The sequence below is a fragment of the Rhinopithecus roxellana genome, chromosome 12, assembly GCF_007565055.1.
Source record: "Rhinopithecus roxellana isolate Shanxi Qingling chromosome 12, ASM756505v1, whole genome shotgun sequence".
Lineage (NCBI taxonomy): Eukaryota > Metazoa > Chordata > Mammalia > Primates > Cercopithecidae > Rhinopithecus > Rhinopithecus roxellana.
The window spans coordinates 3,689,052-3,712,734 of record NC_044560.1 but is presented as its reverse complement, the minus strand read 5'-3'; the positions used below and the strand labels follow the sequence as shown (position 1 = coordinate 3,712,734).

The following is a 23,683-nucleotide window of genomic DNA, read 5'->3' as shown; positions in this document are numbered from 1 at the left end:
TACTGGCCCTCTCTTTGTTGGAGGAGAAAGCATGTAAAAAGACAACTGTCCAAACCCTGTGGCTACAAAGTTCTTTTCTGGCTTCCTAAGATATTTACTCTATTCTTCTATTTCTAGAACTTTTCTAAGTTGGAAGATTTCAAATGTGAGAGAGTGTTAGATCCAGGTTGAGTAAGGATTTTATAAAATACTAAATGATGATCAGAGACGGGAATAATCAACCTAGTTAAAAGCATATTCAGCACAATGTCACAATATACCAGATCCTCGTATAAACAGCATGGATTACATTAACAGGCCTCCCTGGTTGAGTAGCATCTCTTTTGCCTACCTTAATGCTCACACCATGGTTATATAACCTTTTGAACAGAATTTGGAAATTCCTCTGACCCTGCCCTGCTTGCTGATAGAGTTGAGCCAGTGGCTGGCAGGGGCATAATCTAATAGGCGAAACTGGAAACACACAAATTCACAGTCCTCTTGTCTTAGCCCCGAGACTGCACAGGCAAGGAAAGAAAGACTCGCCCCGTCTCCCTCCTCCCCTCCTCTGGCCTAAGTTGCCGCTGACTTCACCCAACAGGCACCTGACCCTCCCAGATGAGCTGGGAGGGGCTAAAGCCCGGTGCGGCCATGGTGGGGGTGGAGGTACAGGCAGCAAACAATATTTAAGATGCTGACTTGTGGAGCATTCGGGCTTCGGAAGGAAAGCTATAGGCTATCCATTCAGCTCCCCTGTCAGACTCAAGCTTTGAGAAAGGCTAGCAAAGAGCAAGGAAAAGAGAGAAAACAACAAAGTGGCGAGGCCCTCAGAGTGAAAGCGTAAGGTTCAGTCAGCCTGCTGCAGCTTTGCAGACCTCCAGGCTCCCCTGAAGGAAGAGCCTTCCTCACCCAAACCCACAAAAGATGCTGAAAAAGCCTCTCTCAGCTGTGACCTGGCTCTGCATTTTCATCGTGGCCTTTGTCAGCCACCCAGCATGGCTGCAGAAGCCCTCTAAGCGCAAGACACCAGCACAGCTCAAAGCGGCCACCTGCTGTGAGGAGGTGAAGGAGCTCAAGGCCCAAGTTGCCAACCTCAGCAGCCTGCTGAGTGAACTCAACAAGAAGCAGGAAAGGGACTGGGTCAGCGTGGTCATGCAGGTGATGGAGCTGGAGAGCAACAGCAAGCGCATGGAGTCGCGGCTCACAGATGCCGAGAGCAAGTACTCCGAGATGAACAACCAAATCGACATCATGCAGCTGCAGGCGGCACAGACGGTCACTCAGACTTCCGCAGGTAAGGAGACGAGTCCCCTGCGGGAGCGTGGAGTGCCTCACCACCTACAGCACTGCTTCTACATATCCTGGTCATCAGAACCACTACCGGGGCCCCTTTTGGGGGTGTACTTTCCCTTTAGTAAAGGCTTATGCAGTATTTCCTTTGACTGCTAATGCTGTGTAAGTTTACCTCACACCTTCACAGGTCTCTTATCCACACAATGTTTCAGCCTACCATCTTGGAGTGCTGAGACATTACATGGTTTGCCCAAAGTCACCTAGCAAGTCTTAGAAGCAGGGTTCAAGTCTTCCTGATTGGTGTAGCTCTGCTTCTTCCTCACCAATAGCTGCAGGCTATATCTCAAGAAATTCCAAGGAAGCACCAAACTGTAACAGCTGTTCCTCTGGAAGCAAAGTTTTGCCAGAAACAGTTCTCTGGTATTCCTAAGATCTACCGGGAATGAGCATTAGTGGAATTTTGTGTCCTCTCTCTGTAAACATAACTCTTCTCATTGGCTCAGAGTTAAGTGTAGAGACACGTAGCCATGTGAAGAGTCCCTTTGTGTTCAGGAAGGATATGGCTCCTTAAGGTTCCTCAATTGTGACACGTCTACTTTTTTCCATGGTCTTAAATGAATTTCTCCTAATACAGGACTTTTTAAATGCAATGCTGAAATATAGATTTTTAATAGGCCAAAAATAAGACAAATTTAATCTTTCTTTTGCAAAACAACTTTTATTTCTGGTTAACTCAGCTCAGGTGGGTCAACATGAATTTATGGTTTAGAGATTAAAAATTTGGTTTTCTGAAATTATCAGGAAAATATTAGTCGTAAGGAGCATATCCGATAGACATGTCATTTCTTGCTGATATAAAAACCATTGGTCCCATTATAAACTATATGAAGAACAAAGACATGATCAGCTTCTATTGACTAAGTCAATGGTTGCCCTCAGCTCAAATTAAGAAAAAGTTTTAACATGAAACCAAGCTTGAAAATTGTTACCTGAACCAACATGTACGAATCACTTTATAAGCATGGACTTCCTGGCCCTCAGCTTGGGATTAGAAAGGTATTCTCAGGCCATTTTCCAGACAAGTGAGTATTGATTTGGTCTGTGGGATGAAACCAGACATGTGGAAAACCAGGCCAGACAGAGGAATCTGACTGTGCCACTTCCTGCTCATCCAAACAGAAGGCTTTCTCGCCATCCCACAAGGAGGTTCTTGGGGTCAAGTGCAGCTCTCCCACCAGGCCTCTTGCTCTTCTTGCCCAGGACATCATTCTTTATTTTTCTTCTCTATGACCAAGTGCTCAGTTACTCGTATATTCTATAAGAAGGTAGCCCCTTAGAGGAAGCAGTAAGCTGGTGCTTTCACCACTAAGAGGAAATGAAGAACAGTGATGGGGAAGGCATATGTACTCTGCCTCCCTTTCCCAAGGTGCTTTGCAAGATAACCTAAGCGCCTTGGACAACTCCCATCTGCCATCTTGGTGCTCTTCTCTAAGGTCCCAGTGCAGTGGTCACCAAGAAAAGCACCCCGAGACAGAGCGAGCAGGAAGTTTCTCTTGGATATTAAAGGCTGCACTCTCCGAATCCTATCAGAAAAGGCTGTCTCTTCCACAGTGCTCTTTGATATTTAGAATACAGAGCCTAAATCCTGCATAAAGTAGCAGCTCCACGGCCCTAGAGTAAAAAAACTGGCCTGTCTGATGCTCTTATTTCCTTGTTTTAACAAAACTTCCTGGGGGGAAGGCCTCAAAGCTTCTTCTGAGAGTTTTGAGGTTCTAGCTGGATGGAAGGTGAAAATATATAATAAACTCTATCTCCCTTAATTATGGTCGCAGGTGGCAGTAGCCACCACCTCTGAACAACAACATAAACAACCAACCAGGAAACATCAACAAAACCAGACTCTATGAGATACTCACAACCGATTTGTTATACAGGCGGCTGTCTAAGAAGTCTCAATCTATCTGACAGGAGTATCTGTTACGTGGCCCTCATACACTGTAACATTTCTAGAATTCATGGCCTAGCTATAGCAGAATAATTTATTTCAGAGTTAACCTGAAACCACCTGTTGGAACACCCCACTAATGCTATCCAGGTGAAGGGCTTCCCTAACCCTCTGCTCCACCACCAGTGAAGCCAAAATACACCCCCTCTGGATCTCCTGATATCCACCTCTCCCAAATGCAGACACTGATGGGTAATTAACACCAGTGCGAATCTCAGGGTAGAAATAAAGGCTCAGTTTCTAAACATTCAACTCAGATGGAGCCCCGGATCTAAATGCTCACCCTGTGGTTTGTTCTCTTGTAGACGCCATCTACGACTGCTCTTCCCTCTACCAGAAGAACTACCGCATCTCTGGAGTGTATAAGCTTCCTCCTGATGACTTCCTGGGCAGCCCTGAACTGGAGGTGAGGTCATTACAGTCATTGGCCACACCCTAATACCTGTCCTTCACCCCCTCAAGGGGACTGCAATAACAGGACCATTCACAATTTAAAGAAAGGAAAATTTGGCCGGGCAAAGTGGCTCACGTTTGTAATCCCAGCACTATGGGAGGCCGAGGCGGGTGGATCACTTCAGGTCAGGAGTTTAAGACCAGCCTGGCCAACATGGTGAAACCCCGTCTCTACTAAAAATACAAAAAAATTAGCCAGGCATGGTGGCGGACGCCTGTAATCCCAGCTATGCAGGGGGATCGCTTGAACTCAGGAGGCAGAGGTTGCAGTGAGCTGAGATCACACCACTGCACTACAGTCTGGGAGACAGAGTGAGACTCCATTTCAATTAAAGAAAAAAAAAAAAAAGAAAGAAAGAAAGAAAGGAAAACTCAAAACACAAGCAAACACACCAAATACCAGAGAGCTATGCAAACAGTTAAGTTTATGCCCTGCACTCCAAACCCAGGCATCTGTTTGGCCCCTTCAAATCACTATCAAACACCAAGCCTTCTAACATAGATCAGATAATTCTTACAACCACCACATAACTTAGTTTAAATCTCTTGCCATGTCTTAGAACAGCTATTCCTTGAGGGAGGAGAAAAGAAAACACGAAGGCAGCATCAAAAGTATCTGGATTTTCAGCCAGGCATGGTGGCTCACACCTGTAATCCCAGCACTTTGGGAGGCGAGGTGGGTGGATCAATCACCTGAGGTCAGGAGTTTGAGACCAGCCTGGCCAACATGCTGAAATCCCGTCTCTACTAAAAATACAAAAATTAGTTGGGTGTGGTGACAGGAACCTCTGGTCCCAGCTACTAGGGAGGCTGAGGCAGGAGAATCACTGGAACCCAGGAGGTGGAGGTTGCAGTGAGCTGAGATTGCACCACTGCACTCTAGCCTGGGCAACAAGAGTGAAACTCTGCCTCAAAAAAAAAAAAAGCATCTGGATTTTTCCCTTCAAGCTTCATGTGCACTCACCCCTGGGCCCAATTTGGATCGTTCTTCCAGAGCAGTGTACCATCCGCCCCAGCTCACCAGCAGTGGGGCAGCATCACTGCCCGAGTGAACCAGTGTGACTGTGGGAGTGCAGGCATCTACTGGCTCTGTAGGGACAGGAACAGGTTGGGAAGTCTGCCCTCTTGCTCCTGCCTCCTGTCCTGCAAGTCCCTCACCAGAGTATCCCCTCTGCTCCAGGTGTTCTGTGACATGGAGACTTCAGGTGGAGGCTGGACCATCATTCAGAGACGAAAAAGTGGCCTTGTCTCCTTCTACCAGGACTGGAAGCAGTACAAGCAGGGCTTTGGCAGCATCCGTGGGGACTTCTGGCTGGGGAATGAACACATCCACCGGCTCTCCAGACAGCCAACCCGGCTGCGTGTAGAGATGGAGGTAAGCACAAGGCCGGGGCCCCATGACTGGACCAGTGCCACCACACATGACTGCGTACGACTCTGAGGGTGCCATTCCTATTCTGATTCAAGACAAATCTGTATATTCATTGTGATGGTTTTCCTGCAAGTTATAATAGAGTTGAGGAAAAATAGGTATTTTTCCTTTCTGCACCTCCCAACCCCCCGACCCCGCCAAAAAAGTGGGGCTGCAGGTGGGACAGGAAGAGGCGAGACCCAGGCCAGAGTAGAGCAAATCCAACAGTCAGCTGTGCCGAACACTAGTCTCTGCTCTGGCTGAGCATGAGGTCCTTTAGGTACAAATCTTACTGATACTGGTTGGGGACCCTTGCTGAAGGTCTTAAAGCACTCACTATATCCTCACGTTTCTCTTACAGCAGCTCTGTGTGGGATTCAGCAAAAACACAGCTACACCTTATAGGCAGGAAAGTGAGGAATATAGAGAGACTAATCAAGGCCCTATGGTGAATCAGGAAAGAAGTTCGAGCCTTCTTTTCTGATTCCCAGGTTAACGCAGTAAACTGGAGGTAAACAAGTAATAAAGTCTTATTAGATTCACATCTATAAAAAGATGTTTGGCTACGGGGCTGTCAGGAGAGAAGGGGTACAGAGACAGCATGAAATGGAGCCTGCTGCACTTTCTTTAAGGCTCTGCTCCTCCTGACAGGACTGGGAGGGCAACCTGCGCTACGCTGAGTATAGCCACTTTGTTCTGGGCAATGAACTCAACAGCTATCGCCTCTTCCTGGGGAACTACACTGGCAATGTGGGGAACGACGCCCTCCAGTATCATAACAACACAGCCTTCAGCACCAAGGACAAGGACAATGACAACTGCTTGGACAAGTGTGCACAGCTCCGCAAAGGTGAGACTTGGGGGGGACCGGAAACGAGAAGTTCAGGTGCAAGCCCATAATCCCACTTGAGGAGAAAGAGTGAATTATAACTGTACAGTTGATGTTCCGGCTTTGGTATTCTTCCTAATGCTGGCTCTAACTCCTTACCTGATGTCTGGTCTGTCACAGTCAACTTACTAGCACTGGGTCTGTTTCTCATGCCAGGTGGCTACTGGTACAACTGTTGCACAGACTCCAACCTCAATGGAGTGTACTACCGCCTGGGCGAGCACAACAAGCACCTGGATGGCATCACCTGGTACGGCTGGCATGGATCTACCTACTCCCTGAAACGGGTGGAGATGAAAATCCGCCCGGAAGACTTTAAGCCTTAAAAGGAGGCTGCCGTGGAGCACGGATGCAGAAACTGAGACACTTGGAGATTGGATGAGGGCAGATGAGGACAGGAAGAGAGTGTTAGAAAGGGTACGGTTGAGAAACAGCCTATAATCTCCAAAGAAAGAATAAGTCTCCAAGGAGCACAATAAAATCATATGTACCAAGGATGTTACAGTAAACAGGATGAACCATTTAAACCCACTGGGTCCTGCCACATCCTTCTCAAGGGGGTAGACTGAGTGGGGTCTCTCTGCCCAAGATCCCTGACATAGCAGTAGCTTGTCTTTTCCATATGATTTGTCTGTGAAAGAAAATAATTTTGAGATCGCTTTATCTATCTTCTTTAACGCTTAGGCTACATGAGGGCAAAACACAAACCCCTTTGCTAAAAAGAACCATATTATTTTGATTCTCAAAGGAGAGGCCTTTGAGTGTTAGAGAAAGGAGTGAAGGAGGCAGGTGGGAGATGGGTATTTCTATTTTTAAATCCAGTGAAATTAACATATTGAGTCTATACATTGTTTTTAAAACACAAAAATTGTTCGGCTGTAGGTGAACTGACCCAGGCTGGACTTGCGAGGAGGAAACTCCAGGGCACTGGGTCTGGCGATCAGACTGAGCACTGCCCCTGCTCGTCTTGGTCAGGTACAGCACTGAAAAGGTATGAAGCACCAGCAGGAGGTGGACACAGTCTCTCATGAATGCTGGCACAAAACTGCCTTAAAATATTCGTAGTTAATACAGGTATACCTATTTGTATTTACTTTGTAAGAAACAAGCTCAAGGGGCTTCCTTTTAAATTTTGTCTATAGGAAATGGCTGAAAACTGAAGGTAGATGGTGTTACATAGTTAATAACAAATGCTGTATATAAGCATCTTGCTTTGTAAAAATAAAATATTGTGGTTTTGTTTTAAACATTTAATGTTTCTTTTCCTTCTACAATAAACACTTTCAAAACTTGAGTATTTTCTTTTTAAATTCTTACCATTACCACTTAGAGCAGGATAAAAAGTTAAATTTAAATCAGAGGGTGAGCAGTGATAGAGGCCTGGGGTTTGTTTTGGTGTTCAGGGCAACCAAGTGGGGAGCAGAAGCCAAAAGGGAACAGGTGAGGGACAAAAGGGCAGTAGCAACCAGGACAATTTTTCATAAGGGGGATTACACATCAGGGGCTGGGCGGTGAAGGCATCCAGCCTTATCAGACCCTCTATTCTACTTAGGATAGAGAAGCAAAAGCAGGCCAGCAGACCTTACCCTAATGCTCGGGGCTAACCAAGTAAAAGTCGTGAGTGTGTGTTTTCTAATAATCAAATAACCACTCAATACTCTGTCCCCAAGAAAGCAAATATATTTACTGATGTGTGAGCTTTAAGGAGATGGGAGTAGTTTATACTATATCTCAGTGTCAGCCCTGGTTTGGGATTACATCTGGGATTTAATTTGCCCTGTAGCAGATAGGTAAAAAAGTCAATAGGTTGCAAGACAGACTGAACTAGTAACAAGAGAACAATACTGCCAACAGAACATGGTTTTTTAAAGCAAAGACAAAAAAGTAAGAAATAGCTGCACAAGGCCGGGCGCGGTGGCTCACGCCTGTAATCCCAGCACTTTGGGAGGCCAAGGTGGGTGGATTACAAGGTCAAGAGAGCGAGACCATCCTGGCCTACATGGTGAAACCCCCTTTCTACTAAAAATACAAAAATTAGCTGGGCATGGTGGCACACACCTGTAGTTTCAGCTACTTAGGAAGCTGAGGCAGGAGAATTGCTTGAATCCAGGAGGCGGAGGTTGCAGTGAGCCAAGATTGCACCACTGCACTCCAGCCTGGCGACAGAGCGAGACTCCATCTTAAAAAATAATAATAAAAATAAAAATAAATAAATAGCTGCACAAAGATGTTTCTGTGTAAGGCTACCCTAACTGTTTCAAAAAGAATTTAGGGAAGTTGACTCAAACATGTATACTAAAACAAACTCTAAAAAAGCAGACAAATTGGTGAAGGGAAAATAAAGAGTAGGAAAAATAAAAACAAAGTCTGTAGGGGTTGGGAGAGAGTTAGTAGTAAAAACAGGTAAGATGTCTGTAATTTGTTGGAGGTAGACCAGGAATTTAGCTTCAAGCTCTCCAGTAGCCACTGTGAGGAAAGGAATTCAATCCCTTACTGCAAAGCGATGTCTCCAAGGCCAGATCAAAGTAGTGGCTCAGGGACATACAAACAACAGTGGGAAAAGACCCCTGAGAATAATTTCCATGAGGCTCACCCACAGAACTAGGGTAGTGCTGTGAGCAACTTCCTTAACAGCAACTTTGTCTAAGGTTGTTTCTTAAAACTTCCTTCAGTACAGACGACAGTATACCACCACAACCGGGCTTAGGAAAAGCAGCTTTACAAAACCAGAAGTAAAATCTGCAAACGTAAGCAAAAAAAGAAAGGTAATGGGAAGATACAGGAGACCAGCAGAAGGGAGGCAGAAATGCAAGCTGAGCTGACTTAGCTGAGGACACCCAAAGAGTCAAGCACAATGGCTTGCCCCAGAAACAGCATTCATTCATTCCTTCATTCATTCATTCATTGAGACAGAATCTCGCTCTGTCATCCAGGCTAGAGTACAGTGGCATGATCTTGGCTCACTGCAACCTCCACCTCCTGGGTTCAAGCAATTCTCCTGCCTCAGCCTCCCAAGTAGCTGGGATTATAGATGTGCACCACCACGCCCAGCTAATTTTTGTATTTTTAGTAGAGATGGGGTTTCACCATGTTAGCCAGGCTGGTCTCGAACTCCTGACATCAAGTGATCCACCCACCTTGGCCTCCCAAAGTGCTGGGATTACAGGTGTGAGCTACCCCACCTGGCCTGGAACAGTGTTTTAAACAAAGGACAAGATCAATCTCCAGGGAATTCTGAGGACTTGCTTTCAATTATATTTGCTTACAAAGCTAAATAACCTTCTAGAGCCCTTTTCCAGGCCTCTAACTACATCTTTCTGCTACAAATCTGCATAACTTTTAAGTTTTTATGATTGTCTCAAATATGGGGAAAAATTAAGGGTGGAATTAGGAAAGTTTCAAATAGGTCTCAAACAGGTGAGCAAGGAAATTAATATGCAAAATGAGTTATCTGACCTTACAGTGATCATACTTAGTTACCATATTTTCTATTAGTTATCATGTGAGAGCACATTACCTAAGCCAGAGATGGAAGGAAGAAATGTGGATTTTCACATTTACTGTGTCTGATTTGAAACTGAAGCATGCCTCAGAGGACGGAATATTTTTAATTGTTCCTACATGGTATTTCAGAAATCAACATTTTCTCCAAGTCCAATTTATTTGGGCAAAAACAGGATTCTATTTCGATCTTTTTGCTAACTTTTTAAAGTGTTAAAGGAACTCTTTTAAATATCTTCTCAAAAGCACAGCTAGGAAAGGACTTGGCTGTTTGATCACCCTCTCAAGCAAAGTAGGCACCACACACAGCAGGCTCTATTAGCCACGGTGAAGGAACTTATTAGCTGGATGATTTTTTCTGAACTATCTGCAGTGAGATGAAAGACCATGTTAGCATTCACATGAAGATAATGAGATCCCAGAGTTGATATTCTCTGATAATCATGGGAAGTGAACGATTCTTTAGGAGCTGGAGCTAATGTTTCGTGCTGCTTGTAATTTCCTAACAGCAGAAAATTTATTAAACAACCTATTTTTTCCACACCCAGAAGACTGAAAACTGTCTTAACAGAGGAGCGAACCTAATCACATCAGAAAAAAGACCATTAGATTTCAGATTATGCTCTGCCTTTTATATTCACAAAACACCATAGGAGGAAGATGCAGGCATCAATACATTTAGTTGATAAAACCCCACTGTGCCCTTGGGTACCCTCTGAAGCCCAGGAACCAACACATTCTACTCCAGCTCTAGACAGCACTATCTAACCCAGACATAAAACCTATCTTCCTAGGCTGCCATGGCCACAGAATTGCTTCTCAACTAATTTCATTGGAACAAGAAAGGACAGGCTGGAAAACAACAGGAGCCCAGGTGATAAGGGTCAACAGAAATGACAATCATGGCTAGATTCCTGGGGAGAGCCATCTGCAACATGTCATTTAAACGTGCTGGCCAGACCCAGAGGCAGATTTCACAGAGCAGAAGTCTCCAAGTGACTCCAGTGAAGTGGCACCAGGCAGTGGGAGAAGAGAGGTCATTTTGCATGAAGGCGGCAATTAAAAAGGGTTTATGGCTTACCTGATGAGAGATTCTAGAATGGCAGGGGTGGGGCCTTTCTGGAACTCCAGTTCTTTGTAGTGTAGTGCTTTGGCATATGCTCGGCACTTGGCAGCTCTTTCACCCAGCAGAACAATGCCATTGTCATCTCTCAGTGGCAGGGGGCCCTGGAGGAGAGCAAAACCTCACAGCATAGGAAAATGGCAGATGGGGCACAAACAAGAGAAGGCTGTGTGGATGCTTCTCTCCTCCCACCAGCTGGTTCCCTGTCAGCCTCCATCTGGACAATGGGGAAAAGTCTCACCTTGTCACTGTGTTCCATGAATTCAGCCAAGTTTAAGAGGGTTTGTGTGACTTCAGCGATGTCTTGTGAGGTGAGGGCCAACTCGATGCTTCTGATGAGCTCATCCTGTTGATCTTCATTCAATTCAGACCAGCAGGACACAAACGCAGCATTGAAGAGATCCCTGAAGGCAGAGAAGGTGGAAAATGGAGAGACCTCCCATGCCTCTGCCTGCTGCCTCACAGTCACACCTATCAATTCGCTTTTGGTATCACTGATTTTGGTTATACAGACCAGTGCTGTCCAAGAGAACTTTCCTGTCCAATATGGTAGCCACTGATGATTAAAGCACTTGAACTGTGGCAAGTGTGGCCAAGGAACTGAATTTTACATTTTATTTATTTTTAATTAAATTAACCACATATGGTTAGTGTCTACTGAATCTTACACTACAGGTACAGACACTATGATATGCAGGGACTTGGGGGGCAAGTGGCAGGGCGGGGAGAAGAGCAGAGCAAAGTAACTTTTCTCCAAAGGAATATTTCTTGGCAGTTTTTGCATCATTTCTCTTCACTGGAGGAAATGGGAAATGAATAGAATGGGGACTTCTGACATAGAAGTTGGCATTAACAAATGTGGAAAACAATAATCGTTAAATGATTCTTGGGATGTTTCTGGGACAATGTCTCAATTCTTAAGGTCAGAAATGTCAAAGGCAGCATCTGCAATTGCTTTCAAAATATAACCAGAACCCTTAGTTGGATGGTCATAAAAAATGACAACAGGACTAGAAGCGTTAGCAAATAGGATCCAAATCTGTAAGTCTAAAAGATTTTCTAAGCCAACAGGTGGGGCCTCACAAAGACATGGAACCAGAGGTTCCATTTCAAAGATTACTACGACTACTTTACATTACCATAGTACCACATGATGGACACATTTGCCATCCCTTACATCTCACATCAATCCTATCCTCCCTACTGTTCTGGTGACTGTGTAGGGAAGGGAGTGGGAAACAACAGGATATACCTACAATGGATAGATTTAGCATTTGATGCCTCTATACCTACTTTCTTTCTTTTTTTTTTTTTGAGATGGAGTCTTGCTGTGTCGCCCAGGCTGGAGTGCAGTGGCACGATCTCAGCTCACTGCAAGCTCCGCCTCCTGGGTTCACGCCATTCTCCTGCCTCAGCCTCCCCAGCAGCCGGGACTACAGGTGCCCGCCACCACGCCTGGCTAATATTTTTGTATTTTTAGTACAGGCAGGGTTTCACCGTGTTAGCCAGGATGGTCTCGATCTCCTGACCTCATGATCCACCCACCCGGGCCTCCCAAAGTGCTAGATTACAGGCGTGAGCCACTGCGCCCAGCCTATACCTATTTTCTGTTACATATTAACAGGTTAAGTAAGTCAGACCAATGCGTATAATTTTGTAATTTGATAGAAAAAACAAAATTTGAAATCCAAAGGATAAAATGAAGACCAAAAAAAGTCTGTTATAAATTTAAAAATAAGTTTTTGGAGCCAGGTAATTACAGTCACTGGTCATCCAGGCAACTTGGGAGACTGAGGCAGGAGGATCTCTTGAGATTAGCAGTTCAAGACCAGCCAGGGAAATAAGCAAGACCTTCATCTCTAAAGACATAAAAAAAGTTTTCCTGATCTAGGTCAGAGGCCACACTGGATCCTGAATGAACGTACTTGGGACTAAGGGGATAAAACATTATGTGGGTATCACAAGCCTCTTGTGGATAACACTGTGCTCAGAGGTGACCTGAGCGAAAAGAGGAATAATAAAAACATCGGCTGAGCATACGGTATCTCCACACTACAGAAACAGGGAAGTCCTAGAAACTATTTTAAAGCATTAAAAAATACTTGAAAGAAATTAGAGGAAGAAAATCATGGCATCAAACCAATAGTCTCAGGGGCCATCACTACTGCTAAATATACATCATAACAGCAAACCAGCTGTGCTGACAAAAATGAAGTAAAACGCCTTGCTTTCTGCTTCTTGCCAATGCAAAGGGCTGCTTATTAATTAAATCACCATTTTATGCCTCATTATAAATAATTAATGTCCAATGCAGAAACATCTAAAAAATAAGGAAGAGAATAAAAAAGAAAATAATCACTCCTTAAGCCTTCCCTAGAGATAACCGTTGCTATATTACTTTCTAATCTTTATCCTATTTACATTTAATTTTCAACTTTGCATTCCATTTTATTTATTTACATTATATCATAAATCTTTCACATGCATTAAAAGTTTTATAAACCAAAAAAAATTTTTTTTTGAGATGCAGTCTTGCTCTGGAAAGCAAGTGGAAAGCAGTGGCTGGAAAGCAGTGGCATGACTGTGGCTCTCTGCAGCCTCCAAACTCCTGGGCTCAAGCAATCCCCCCAATCCTCCCATCTCAGCCTCCTGAGTAGCTAGGATTACAGGTGCATGCCACCACGCTTGGCTAATTTTTTATTTTTGTAGAGATAGAGTCTCGCTAGGTTGCCCAGGCAGGTCTTGAACTCTTGGCCTCAAGTGATTCTCCCAGAGTGCTGAGATTACAGGCGGGAGCCACCATGCACAGACTGTAAACCAAATTTTAAATGGCTGTTTAAGATTTACTATTTAGGTCGGGCACAGTGGCTCATGCCTGTAATCCCAGCACTTTGGGAAGCTGAGGTGGGTGGATTGCAAGGTCAGGAGATCGACACCATCCTGGCTAACATGGTGAAACCCTGTCTCTACTAAAAGTATAAAAATTTGGCCGGGTGTGGTGGCACACACCTGTAATCCCAGCCACTTGGGAGGCTGAGGCAGGAGAATGGCTTGAACCCAAGAGGCAGAGGTTGTGGCAAGCCGAGATCGTGCCACTGCATTCCAGCCTGGGCAACAGAGCAACACTCCATCTCAAAAAAAAAAAAAAAAAAAAAAAGATTTACTATTTAAAACGATATATTTTTTGGCGGGATTGAGGGATGAGAAATTACCTGATGGGTATGATGTACACTATTATTCAGGTGATGGTCCTACTAAAAGCCCAGACTTCACCACTATGCAACATATCCATGTGACAAATCTGCACTTGTACCCCAAAATCTATAAAAAATTTTAAAAATTAAAAAAAAAAAATGGTGATGACTCATGCCTATAAATCACAGCACTTTGGGAGGCTGAGGCAGGACGACTGCTCGAGTTCAGGAGTTTGAGATCAGCCTGGGCAACACAGTGAGATCTCATCTTCACAAAAAATAAAATTAGCTGGGCCTGGTGCATGTCTGCAGTCCCAGCTCCTCAGGAGGCTGATGTGGAGGATCACTTTGAGCCCAGGAGGTTGAGGCTGCAGTGAGCCGAGATTGTGCCACTGTACTCCAGCTCGGGCAGCAGAGATCCTATTTCAAAAACAAAAACGAAAAACCAGGCGGGGCACAGTGGGTCATGCCTGTAATCCCAGCACTCCAGGAGGCCAAGGCGGGTAGATCACTTGAGGTCAGGAGTTCAAGACCAGCGTGGTCAACATGGTGAAACTCCATCTCTACTAAAATTACAAAAATTAGCCAGGCATGGTGGCGGACGCCTGTAGTCCCAGCTACTTGGGAGGCTGAGGCAGGAGAACTGCTTGAACCCGGGAGGCAGAGGTTGCCGTGAGCCACAATCGTGCCACTGCACTCCAGCCTGAGTGATAGAGCAAGACTCCATCTCAAAAACAAAAACAAACATGAAAACAAAAAAACCAACCAAACAGCAACAACAAAAGATAAACGTCTAAAGTGATGAATATCCCAATTATCCTGATTTGCTTATTACACATTACATGAATCGAAATATCACATGTACTTTGAAAATATAAGTACATCTATTATGTATCAATAAAAAAAATTTTAGCCAAGTGACTCACGCCTATAATCCCAGCACTTTGAAAGGCCAAGGTGAGCAGATCACTTGAGGCCAGGAGTTCAAGACCAGCCTGGCCAACATGGCGAAACACCGTCTCTACTAAAAATACAAAACTTAGCTAGGCGTGGTGGTACAAGCCTGTAATCCCAGCTACTTGGGAGGCTGAGGCAGGAGAATCGCTTGAACCAGGAGGCAGAGCTTGCAGTGAGCCACAATTGTGCCACTGTACTCTAGCCTGAGCAATAGAACAAGACTGTCTCAAAAAAGAAAAAAAAAATTCTGGCAAATTCTATTTTCCAAAGATGTCTGCAACAGTGGCTCCTGTCCCATACACTCTGTGAGAATATTACTTCTCCTCTATCAAGAGGTGGGTGTCCATGTCTTCTTCCCTTGAGCCTGAGTGCACCTTTGTGGCTGCCTTGAGCAACAGAGTCAGGCAAAAGTGACTCTTCATGACTTCCAAGCCTCTTTATGACTTAGGTCATAAAAACACCATGCTCTTCCACTACCTCGTTCTCTTGGGACACTCACTCCTAAAGCCAGTCACCTTCTGTGAGATGGCCCAAGCAACCCATGGAGAGGAACCAAGGCCCCCAGCCAGAGCTGGGTCCCTAGTCGAGAGTCACCTGCGCTTTGCCAGACACACAAGCCAGCCTTGAGTGCGGATCCTCCATCCTGCCCCAGTCAAACCATCTCCACTGACACCATGTGGAGCAGAGGCAAGCTGTCCCAAAAGTCCTCCCAAATTGCAGATTCAGGAGTAAAATAAATAACTTTTATTGTTTCAGACCATTTTTTTTCTGTCATATTTGTAACAAACAGCAATAATTAGAATACCATTGTTACTGAAAATAGGTTACATTAAACTATTACACAATTGCTTTTAGAGTTATAAGTAACTTTGTAATTAAAATGTTAGACGTAAAGGTACTAGAAAAAGGAATTTGTGGTCTACTAGCAAGGTTAAGATAGATGCTACAGTATGAGCTTGTTGACTTTGTGTTTTTCTTTCTTTGCATCCCACAAAATTAGAAAAATTAAAAATACCGGCCCCTTGATTATTACTTCTAATAAAAACTAATTTGTGTATATCGTTTTCTATGTGCTGATCTTCTCCACCCACCCTGACGCACTATACCTGGCCATTGGGTTGTAGGCCTGTGCCAGGGCCCAGCAGGAGCGCAGGGAGGGCGATGATGAGTCCTTCAGCAGCTCCAGGCTCAGCCGTCTCAGCCATTCCAGCCAGTCATCTTTGGAGACCCTCCGGGCAGCACCCCAGGCCTGTGATTCCACAGGTGACAATGGAAAACAATCAGCTTCAAGGGCCAATTGAAAAAAGTCCTCATCTATTTAATGATTATTCTACTTTTAGATTTATAAAGTCCATCTTTCATGAAAAAATTCCCCTAGAGTGCAAATACAAAAGACTAATATTTAATTAAAAGCCATAAAGCAAGAGCAGCAACTCTGGAACATACCACACTGTGGAAAAAGCCTGTTTCACAACTTCGTTGTGCTGGACTCTGACTACAGCAAAGGAGAGAGTTCTACAGAACCATAATACATGGGACTGCCACACTTGAGTGCATTCAACAAAGCCTAATGGGCTCCAGCAGGGCATGAAGGGAGCTGCATCCCCTACATTAGAACACCAAGTCATCTCACAATGAAGAGTCACGCAAGAAGAGGGAAAAGGTTCAGGTTTACACCATAGCGAATCATGTTGCAACCAGGTGAGCAGTGAGCCCAAAGCACATGGCACTGTGGTAGAACAAGAAAAAAGGGTTGAACAGATTTAATTTCTACTCTATCCCCTCCAACTTCTCTCAAAACTCTGAACTCTCCAGACATCAAGAGTTACTACCAGGGGCAGCTTAGGCAGGTGGGTGGAAAGGCTGAGGTTTTGGAGAGGTCAGTACAGTGTAGTGGGCAACAGCCACACTCGACTCGATGGCTTGAGTTCAAATCCCAGTTCTACAACATAATTGGCTCTCTGATCTCTGGCAAGTCACTTAACTCCTCTGTGCCTCAGTTTCCTCATTTGTAAAATGAGGATTATAGTTTCTGCTTCCTGGGGTTTTTAAGTTAATAAATGTAATGAATTTGTAACAGTGCTTGGCACAAAGTTAGTACTATTTGCTTATTTCTCTAAAGTTAGAAACACCTGCCTGGGATCCTGGCTCTGCCACTCAGCAGCTGTTAACATCCTGGGCAAATTACTTGTATTTTGCAGCTGAGCCTCAGAGTGCCTCATCTAGGGATAATGTATCTAAATGACTTAGCTGGAATAAATGAGCAAAAAATGACTGTTATTATTGTCAAAACGACACCTATTTGAACTGGCCTAGCCCTAACTACACTAAATCCCTAACTTTTAAAATACGTTCTTCAAAGATTTTTCCAGCAGGACAGATCAATCCTCCCTAAATGGGGGAAATCATGTAAGTCAGAGCAGAAGGTCTCAAACTTTGGACTAGTGAAGTGGTCCAGTAAGTGAAAAGACCCCATGTGCCATACCATCAAGGACTCAACCGTCACCTTCCTGGGATATAATAGAGATCTGCTGTTGCTTCTAAAGAGATGAATAGAATTAAACAAACTATCACTTTATGTCAAAAACTGAAGTAGAAATATTACAAGACACAAACTAAATAATACCACTGACCATACAATGAGAACCCCTGAATAAGAAGGAAGAGGGGACTAGAGACCAAAGACTTGACTTGACTTTTAGACCTTTTTCTGTTGAGCAAAATGGGAACATTCAGTCCTTTCCTGCCCGCAGATATCTGGCTTCTTCCCTACAAGATGGGTTTGTGTGTAGCTGTATTATATTATATAGCAATTGTTAAAAGCTGGACATAACCAAGGAAGTATTACTAGTTTCTTTTTCCCTCTAATGAAATGGTTGGGCCTGGGTAAGGCAGAGACAATTCAACACAGTGGTTAAGAGAGTGGGCTCTGGAGTCATGCTATCTAGCTCAAATCCCAGCTCCATCATTGACGCTAGTTGACACTGGGCAAATTACTTAACCTGTCAGTGCCTCACAGTCCACATCTATAGAGTGGGACAGCAATGACAGCACCTAACTCATGGGGTTATCATGAAGATTAAATGAGTTAATATAAAGTGTTCCACCACAGTGCTCGACACATGGAAAGCACTCAATAAATGTTAGTTGTTACTATTACTTGATAAATGGCAGTAAATATGTTTTCAAAAAATCATAGCTTAATTTATCAACTAGGCCAAGTTCCCCATGTGGCTCTTTCCCCCTGCTCTGTAAAACATTATCATCTCTCAATTCTCTGGGTTAGGCCAAGACCCCCACGTGGCCCTTTCCTCCTGCTCTGTAAAACATTATCACCTCTCAATTCTCTGGGTTCTATAATAACTGTGTAAACACGAGCTGCTTCCTCTTGCCATCCACCCACTGCTGATCACCTCATCTGGTGATGCTGGTGCCTGTTCATAGAATGCCAGCTTACTCATGGTGAAGGTAAGCCCAAACAGATTATCATAAGACAGACAGTAAAGCTGCTGAAAATTCTGGAAGGCATTCTAGAGGTATATATAAATGGTTTTTATGTTTTCTGTATCACATAAATCCTATATTATCATAACCAATAAAATGGTGACTGAGGTGGCAAATTGTTACTCTGAAAGTTGGTTAAGACTGATAAATATACCAATCCCTACTTATTATTACATGACTATAAGGAGGCACAATTTACTTCTGAACAGTGAGTTCTGCTGCCTTTTTTTTTTTTGGTGAGACAGGGTCTTGCTCTGTTGCCTGTGCTGGAGAGGTGAAGTGGTATGATCACTGCTTACTGCAGCCTTGACCTCCCAGACTCAAGAGATCCACCCACCTTAGCCTCCTGAGTAGCTGGGACAACAGGCATGCACCACCAAGCCCAGCTAATTTTTGTATTTTTTGTAGAGGGGGATTTTGCCATGTTGCCCCAGCTGGTCTTGAACTCTTGGGCTCGAGTAATCCTCCTGCCTTGGCTTCCCAAAGTGTTGGAATTACAAGCATGAGCCACTGCACCTGGCCCCCTACCTCCTCTTTTTTTTTTTTTTAAAGAGAATCTTGCTCTGTCGTCTCGGCTGGAGTGCAGTGGTGCAATCATGGCTCACTGCACCCTGGAACTCATGGGCTCAAGTGAACCTCCTGCCTCAGTCTCCCAAGTAGCTGGGACTATAGGCAGGTGCTACTCTGCCCAGCTAATTTTTAAATTTTTTTCAATTCCTTTTTTTTTTTTTTTGAGACAGGGTCTTACTCTGTTGCCCAGGTTGGAGTTAATTTTTTTCATTTTTTTTTTCATTTTTCATTTTTGTTACAGAGATGGTGTTTTCCTATGTTGCCCAGGCTGGTCTCAAACTCCTGCTTCAAGTGACTCTTCAAGTGATTCTGGCCTGCCAAATTACTGGGATTACAGGCATGACCACCACGCCCAGCTCTCACAATTTACTTTCCAATGAACTAGATCTGAGAGGCAGCTGCAGAGGATTTTGTCCAGAGTTTTGAACTTGATCTACTTTCTCAGGTGAGATAAATTAAGAGTCTTTCTTTTGTCTATCTGGCAAGATTTATGCTTATTTTTTCCAAGTCTGGGTAGAAAGCAAAACTTCCTGGAAGCAAACTAGATTAGTGAGGAATTTCCTAAAACAGAGAGAACAAAGCTCTAAAGCAGGGTGGACAGCTGCCTGGTTGGAAGGACATTCTGAACCTAGTCAGGATGAAAACATCTGGGTGGAAATGTACATTTGGCCTCCTGCCTGGCCCCTCCCTCCAGTGTGAGGTGTCAGTAGGGTGTCCTCAATGACTGCCTGGGAATGCCAGGTGATTGATAATCTTTTTCTTCCTCCTAAAGTCTCAGATTAGCAGTTACAAAATCCCCAAAGGGAAAGCAACATCACTCCTGACCAAGGAATATTTTACTACCTCCATCTTAACCCAGCAAACGTTTCTTAGCAGTAGTCACTTGAAGCTGTTCTTGTGAGTAAAGACTCTGAAACAACAGTAATAAACCCCCAGTGTTCCAAAGCTGGGCCTGAGCCCGCACACATGCACAAAGAACTGCGTTCAAATCTTCATGTGCTTTGCCAAAAGAAGTGAACAAGTCATCTAGGACAATCTTGCCCAGTTCTTCATCTCTATCTGCTGCTGCACATGGAGTGAGCTGGCTAATAGATGAAAAATAACACTGAAATCGAAACTGGAAGTTGCTTACAGTCACCAGAAACATGAAGAACTAATGCAAAATGTGGAAAATACTCGATGTGGTATATTTATTTAAAAGTCGGTGAAGTAGGCCGGGCGCGGTGGCTCAAGCCTGTAATCCCAGCACTTTGGGAGGCTGAGACGGGCGGATCACGAGATCAGGAGATCGAGACCATCCTGGCTAATACGGTGAAACCCCGTCTCTACTAAAAAATACAAAAAAATAGCCGGGCGAGGTGGCGGGCGCCTGTAGTCCCAGCTACTTGGGAGGCTGAGGCAGGAGAATGGCATAAACCCGGGGGGCGGAGCTTGCAGTGAGCTGAGATCTGGCCACTGCACTCTAGCCTGGGTGACAGAGCGAGACTCTGTCTCAAAAAAAAAAAAAAAAAAAAAGTCGGTGAAGTAATTATGATTATTCTGCTCTGATTCACTAGAGATGCTTTGAAACTGCCTATTTTTAGGTGGATGGATGGAGGCATACATGGTGAAAAGCTGATATCTTAGGCTTTGGCCAGCAGAGATAATTCAGTAATCACTTGGAAAGATCTAAAACCTCACTATTCAAGGTATGGTCCACGGGCCTGCACCATCACATTAGCTAGCAGCTTGTCAGAAATGTAGAGTATCAGGCCCCAAATCAGACTGCCAACATCAGAATAAGCATTTTTACAAGATTCCCAGCAACTGGTAAGCCCAATGAGTTTGAGAAGTTTGAAAAGCACTGTTTTAAAGCGCCTTCATCAGCCTCACTGCCAACTAGGGGGCTCACTAGCTTTGTTCCCTTAATGTAAAAAATGAGAATGTATTTGCAACAAAAGGTTCTACCATTCATATTCCAAGGGAGCACAAAAGGACATTTCGTTCTCTACTTTTTCTCTATTCAAAACAAAATTACAATTCAGACACCTGTAAAAAGACAAAATGATCTAAGTTCATGGTATCTAGATTTCTGGAAACAACACCTGGGCCGGTTTTTGGTTGGTTTAAACAGCTGAAAGTTTTGAGTAAGTGAGAAGAGCAGAGCTCTCCTTTCCCAGTCCCCTGAAACAATGGACTTACCTTTTGGAGATTGATGGTGCTGACGTGCAGTTTCTTCATGGGTCCTGTTTCCACTGGTCCACTAGCCAATGCATCCCCTTGGCCACTCCTAAGCATTCGATGCTGGTAAATCAAAGGATCCTCCTCTTCATCAGCAAGTGTGTATCCCTGCAACCAGAGATTTATAGGAAACCCCTACAACTCTACTAGATGCTTCTGGTTTAGGAAATATCCTTATATTTTGGGAGGTGCAGACCTGGTAGAGCCAGGATTTCAATAAGAAGTAAAAAGTCGCATGTATGGACAAAATGAACCACAGATGGGCTGACTCCCCAACTGTAGACAGTCTTTGCTAGTCACTCCCAGTTAATGACAAGCACTGACTTAGTAGTACGAGCAAGCAACCATGCAACTAGCAAAGATAAACGATTGTCGGCAATGGGAAAAGCGATAAAAGTGTTTGGAGTAAAGGCAGCAAACAGCCCTCATCCCCTGGCTTTTTTAAACTTTTTAAAAAGAATTATCCATTCATTTATTTATTTGTGCCACTCCCTACCTGCCTATCTATCTAATCTAACCTATTATTTATTTATTTTTTTGAGACAGAGTCCAGCTCTGTCTCCCAGGCTGGAGTGCAGCGGCACAATCTCAGCTCACTGCAATCTCTGCCTCCTGCATTCAAGCAATTCTCTTGCCTGAGCCTCCTGAGTAGTTGGGACTACAGGTACGCACCACCACGCCTAGCTAATTTTTGTATTTTTAATGGAGATGGGGTTTCGCCATGTTGGCCAGGCTGGTCTCGAACTCCTGACCTCAGGTGATCCTCCTGCCTCAGTCTCTCAGAGTTCTGGGATTACAGGCGTGAGCCACTGTGCCTAGCCTTTGAGATAGGGTCTCACTCTGCCACCCAGGCTGGAGTGCACTGGCGCAATCACAGCTCACAGAAGCCTCAGGTGATCCTCCCACTTCAGCCTCCTCAGTAGCTGGGACCACAGGTATCCGCCATCATGACCAGCTAATTTTTTGTATTTTTTGTACAGACGGAGTTTTACCATGTTGCTCAGGCTGGTCTCAAACTCCTGGGCTCAAGCGATCCACCTGCCTTGGCCTCCCAAGGCATAAACCACCACACCCAGCCCCCTGCCTGTTTTTATACAGCCCAAGAGCTAAGAAGGGTTTTTATACTTTTAAATGGTTGGGGGTAAATAAAAAATCAAAAGAAGACTGATATTTTGCAACACACAGAAATTGAGAGAATCAAATTTAGGTGTCCATAAATAAAGTTTTAGTGGAATGCAGCCAGGCTCATTGTTTACACATCGTGTGTGGCTGCTCGCAGGCTGTAGAGGCAGAGCTGAGGAGTTGCAAAAGAGACCACATAGCCTAGAAAACTGCAAGAAAGTTTGCCAATCCCTAGTTTAGAGCTAAAAAGCTACATAAACTCCCATAACCAAGATTACAAGAATATCAAGTAGTAAAGACAACAGGGACTTCAGAACAGAAAGGAAGTATAGTTCACCTTGACAATTCTGCAGATGAGCACATCATAGCGCTGATGATTGATTCGGTGTCGCACCAGAACTTTATTCACCATTGGAATGAAAATTTGGTACTGAAACAGGAGGGGGAAGAGATCAGAAACTATCATTTTGGAGAGTGGAAAAAAAGTAGAGGAAAACATATTATACAACTACATTATGACCATTTCTTCTGGGTTTATGACTAGCTCTGTGATATTCAGAAGAATCCTTCTTCCCATCTCCTGCCATAATCCTAGTCTAAGTCCCCATCATCTGGTTCATGATGGTGGCCTCTTGAGAGATCTTTGCTTCTGCCCTTGCCCCCACAGCCTATTTTCCCACATGGCATTGACAGTTATCATTTAAAAATATTAAGTCAGATCTTATTTTTCCTGTGTTCAAAATCCACCAAAAACTTCCAGTCTTGCTCAGAGTAAAAGCTGAAGTACTTACAATGGCCCACAATGGTGATCTGCATATTTTAGTGGGCATCAGAATCACCTGGACAGCTCATGAAACCAGAGATTGCTGGGCTTCACAGTTAGAGCATCTGATTTAGCAGGTCTCAGGTGAGATGAGGTCTTGCTGTTGCCCAGGCTGGAGTGCAATGGCACAATTATGGGGGTCACTGCAGTCTGGAACTCCTGGGCTCAAGTGATCCCTCTGCCTTAGCCTCCTGAGTAGCTGGGACTACAGGCACATGTCCCTATGCCTGGCTAATTAAAAAATTTTTTTTTGTGGAGACAGGGTCTTGCTACATCTGGAGCTGGTCTCCAACTCCTGATCTCAAGCAATCCTCTTGCCTCAGCATACCACATTGCTGGAATGAGGGGTGTGAGTCACTGTGCCTAGCTCAAGAATCTGCATTTCTAACAAGTTCTCAGGTATGTAGATACTGATATTGCTTGTCCAGGAATTATACTTTGAGAGCCACAGGCCTACAAATCTAGTCTCTACTATTCTGCCTTATCTCTGTCACCTTAACTCCAAGCACTTCCCCGTTGCTCGCTCCTCTGAGGTCACACTGCTCTCCTGCTGTGCCCTGAATTCTTTGAGCAAGCTGCCGCCTCAACCTTAGCACTTGCTATGTCTTCTCCTTGCATCCAATTCTTTGCAACTGAGCC

At 44.3% G+C, this 23,683-nt stretch overlaps 2 protein-coding genes across 4 annotated transcripts in view; one reads left to right on the top strand and one right to left on the bottom strand.

Annotated features, from left to right (window-relative positions):
* The window catches only part of MTOR (mechanistic target of rapamycin kinase), a 162,218-nt gene that overhangs the window by 76,675 nt on the left and 61,860 nt on the right, over positions 1 to 23,683 (bottom strand). For all 3 annotated transcript variants that reach the window (XM_030912982.1, XM_010353522.2, XM_030912983.1), the window contains 5 exons: positions 22,559 to 22,651; positions 21,061 to 21,207; positions 15,912 to 16,054; positions 10,896 to 11,058; positions 10,613 to 10,758 (listed from right to left, as the gene is read on the bottom strand). In XM_030912982.1, coding sequence (XP_030768842.1) covers positions 10,613 to 10,758; positions 10,896 to 11,058; positions 15,912 to 16,054; positions 21,061 to 21,207; positions 22,559 to 22,651 — 692 coding nt within the window. The remainder of the gene's footprint in view (positions 1 to 10,612; positions 10,759 to 10,895; positions 11,059 to 15,911; positions 16,055 to 21,060; positions 21,208 to 22,558; positions 22,652 to 23,683) is intronic.
* ANGPTL7 (angiopoietin like 7) lies at positions 625 to 7,324 on the top strand. The gene is made up of 5 exons (XM_010353521.1): positions 625 to 1,273; positions 3,583 to 3,683; positions 4,911 to 5,105; positions 5,793 to 5,991; positions 6,187 to 7,324. Exons 1-5 carry the CDS (start codon positions 904 to 906, stop codon positions 6,354 to 6,356), a joined length of 1,035 nt encoding a protein of 344 aa, XP_010351823.1. The 5' UTR covers positions 625 to 903; the 3' UTR covers positions 6,357 to 7,324.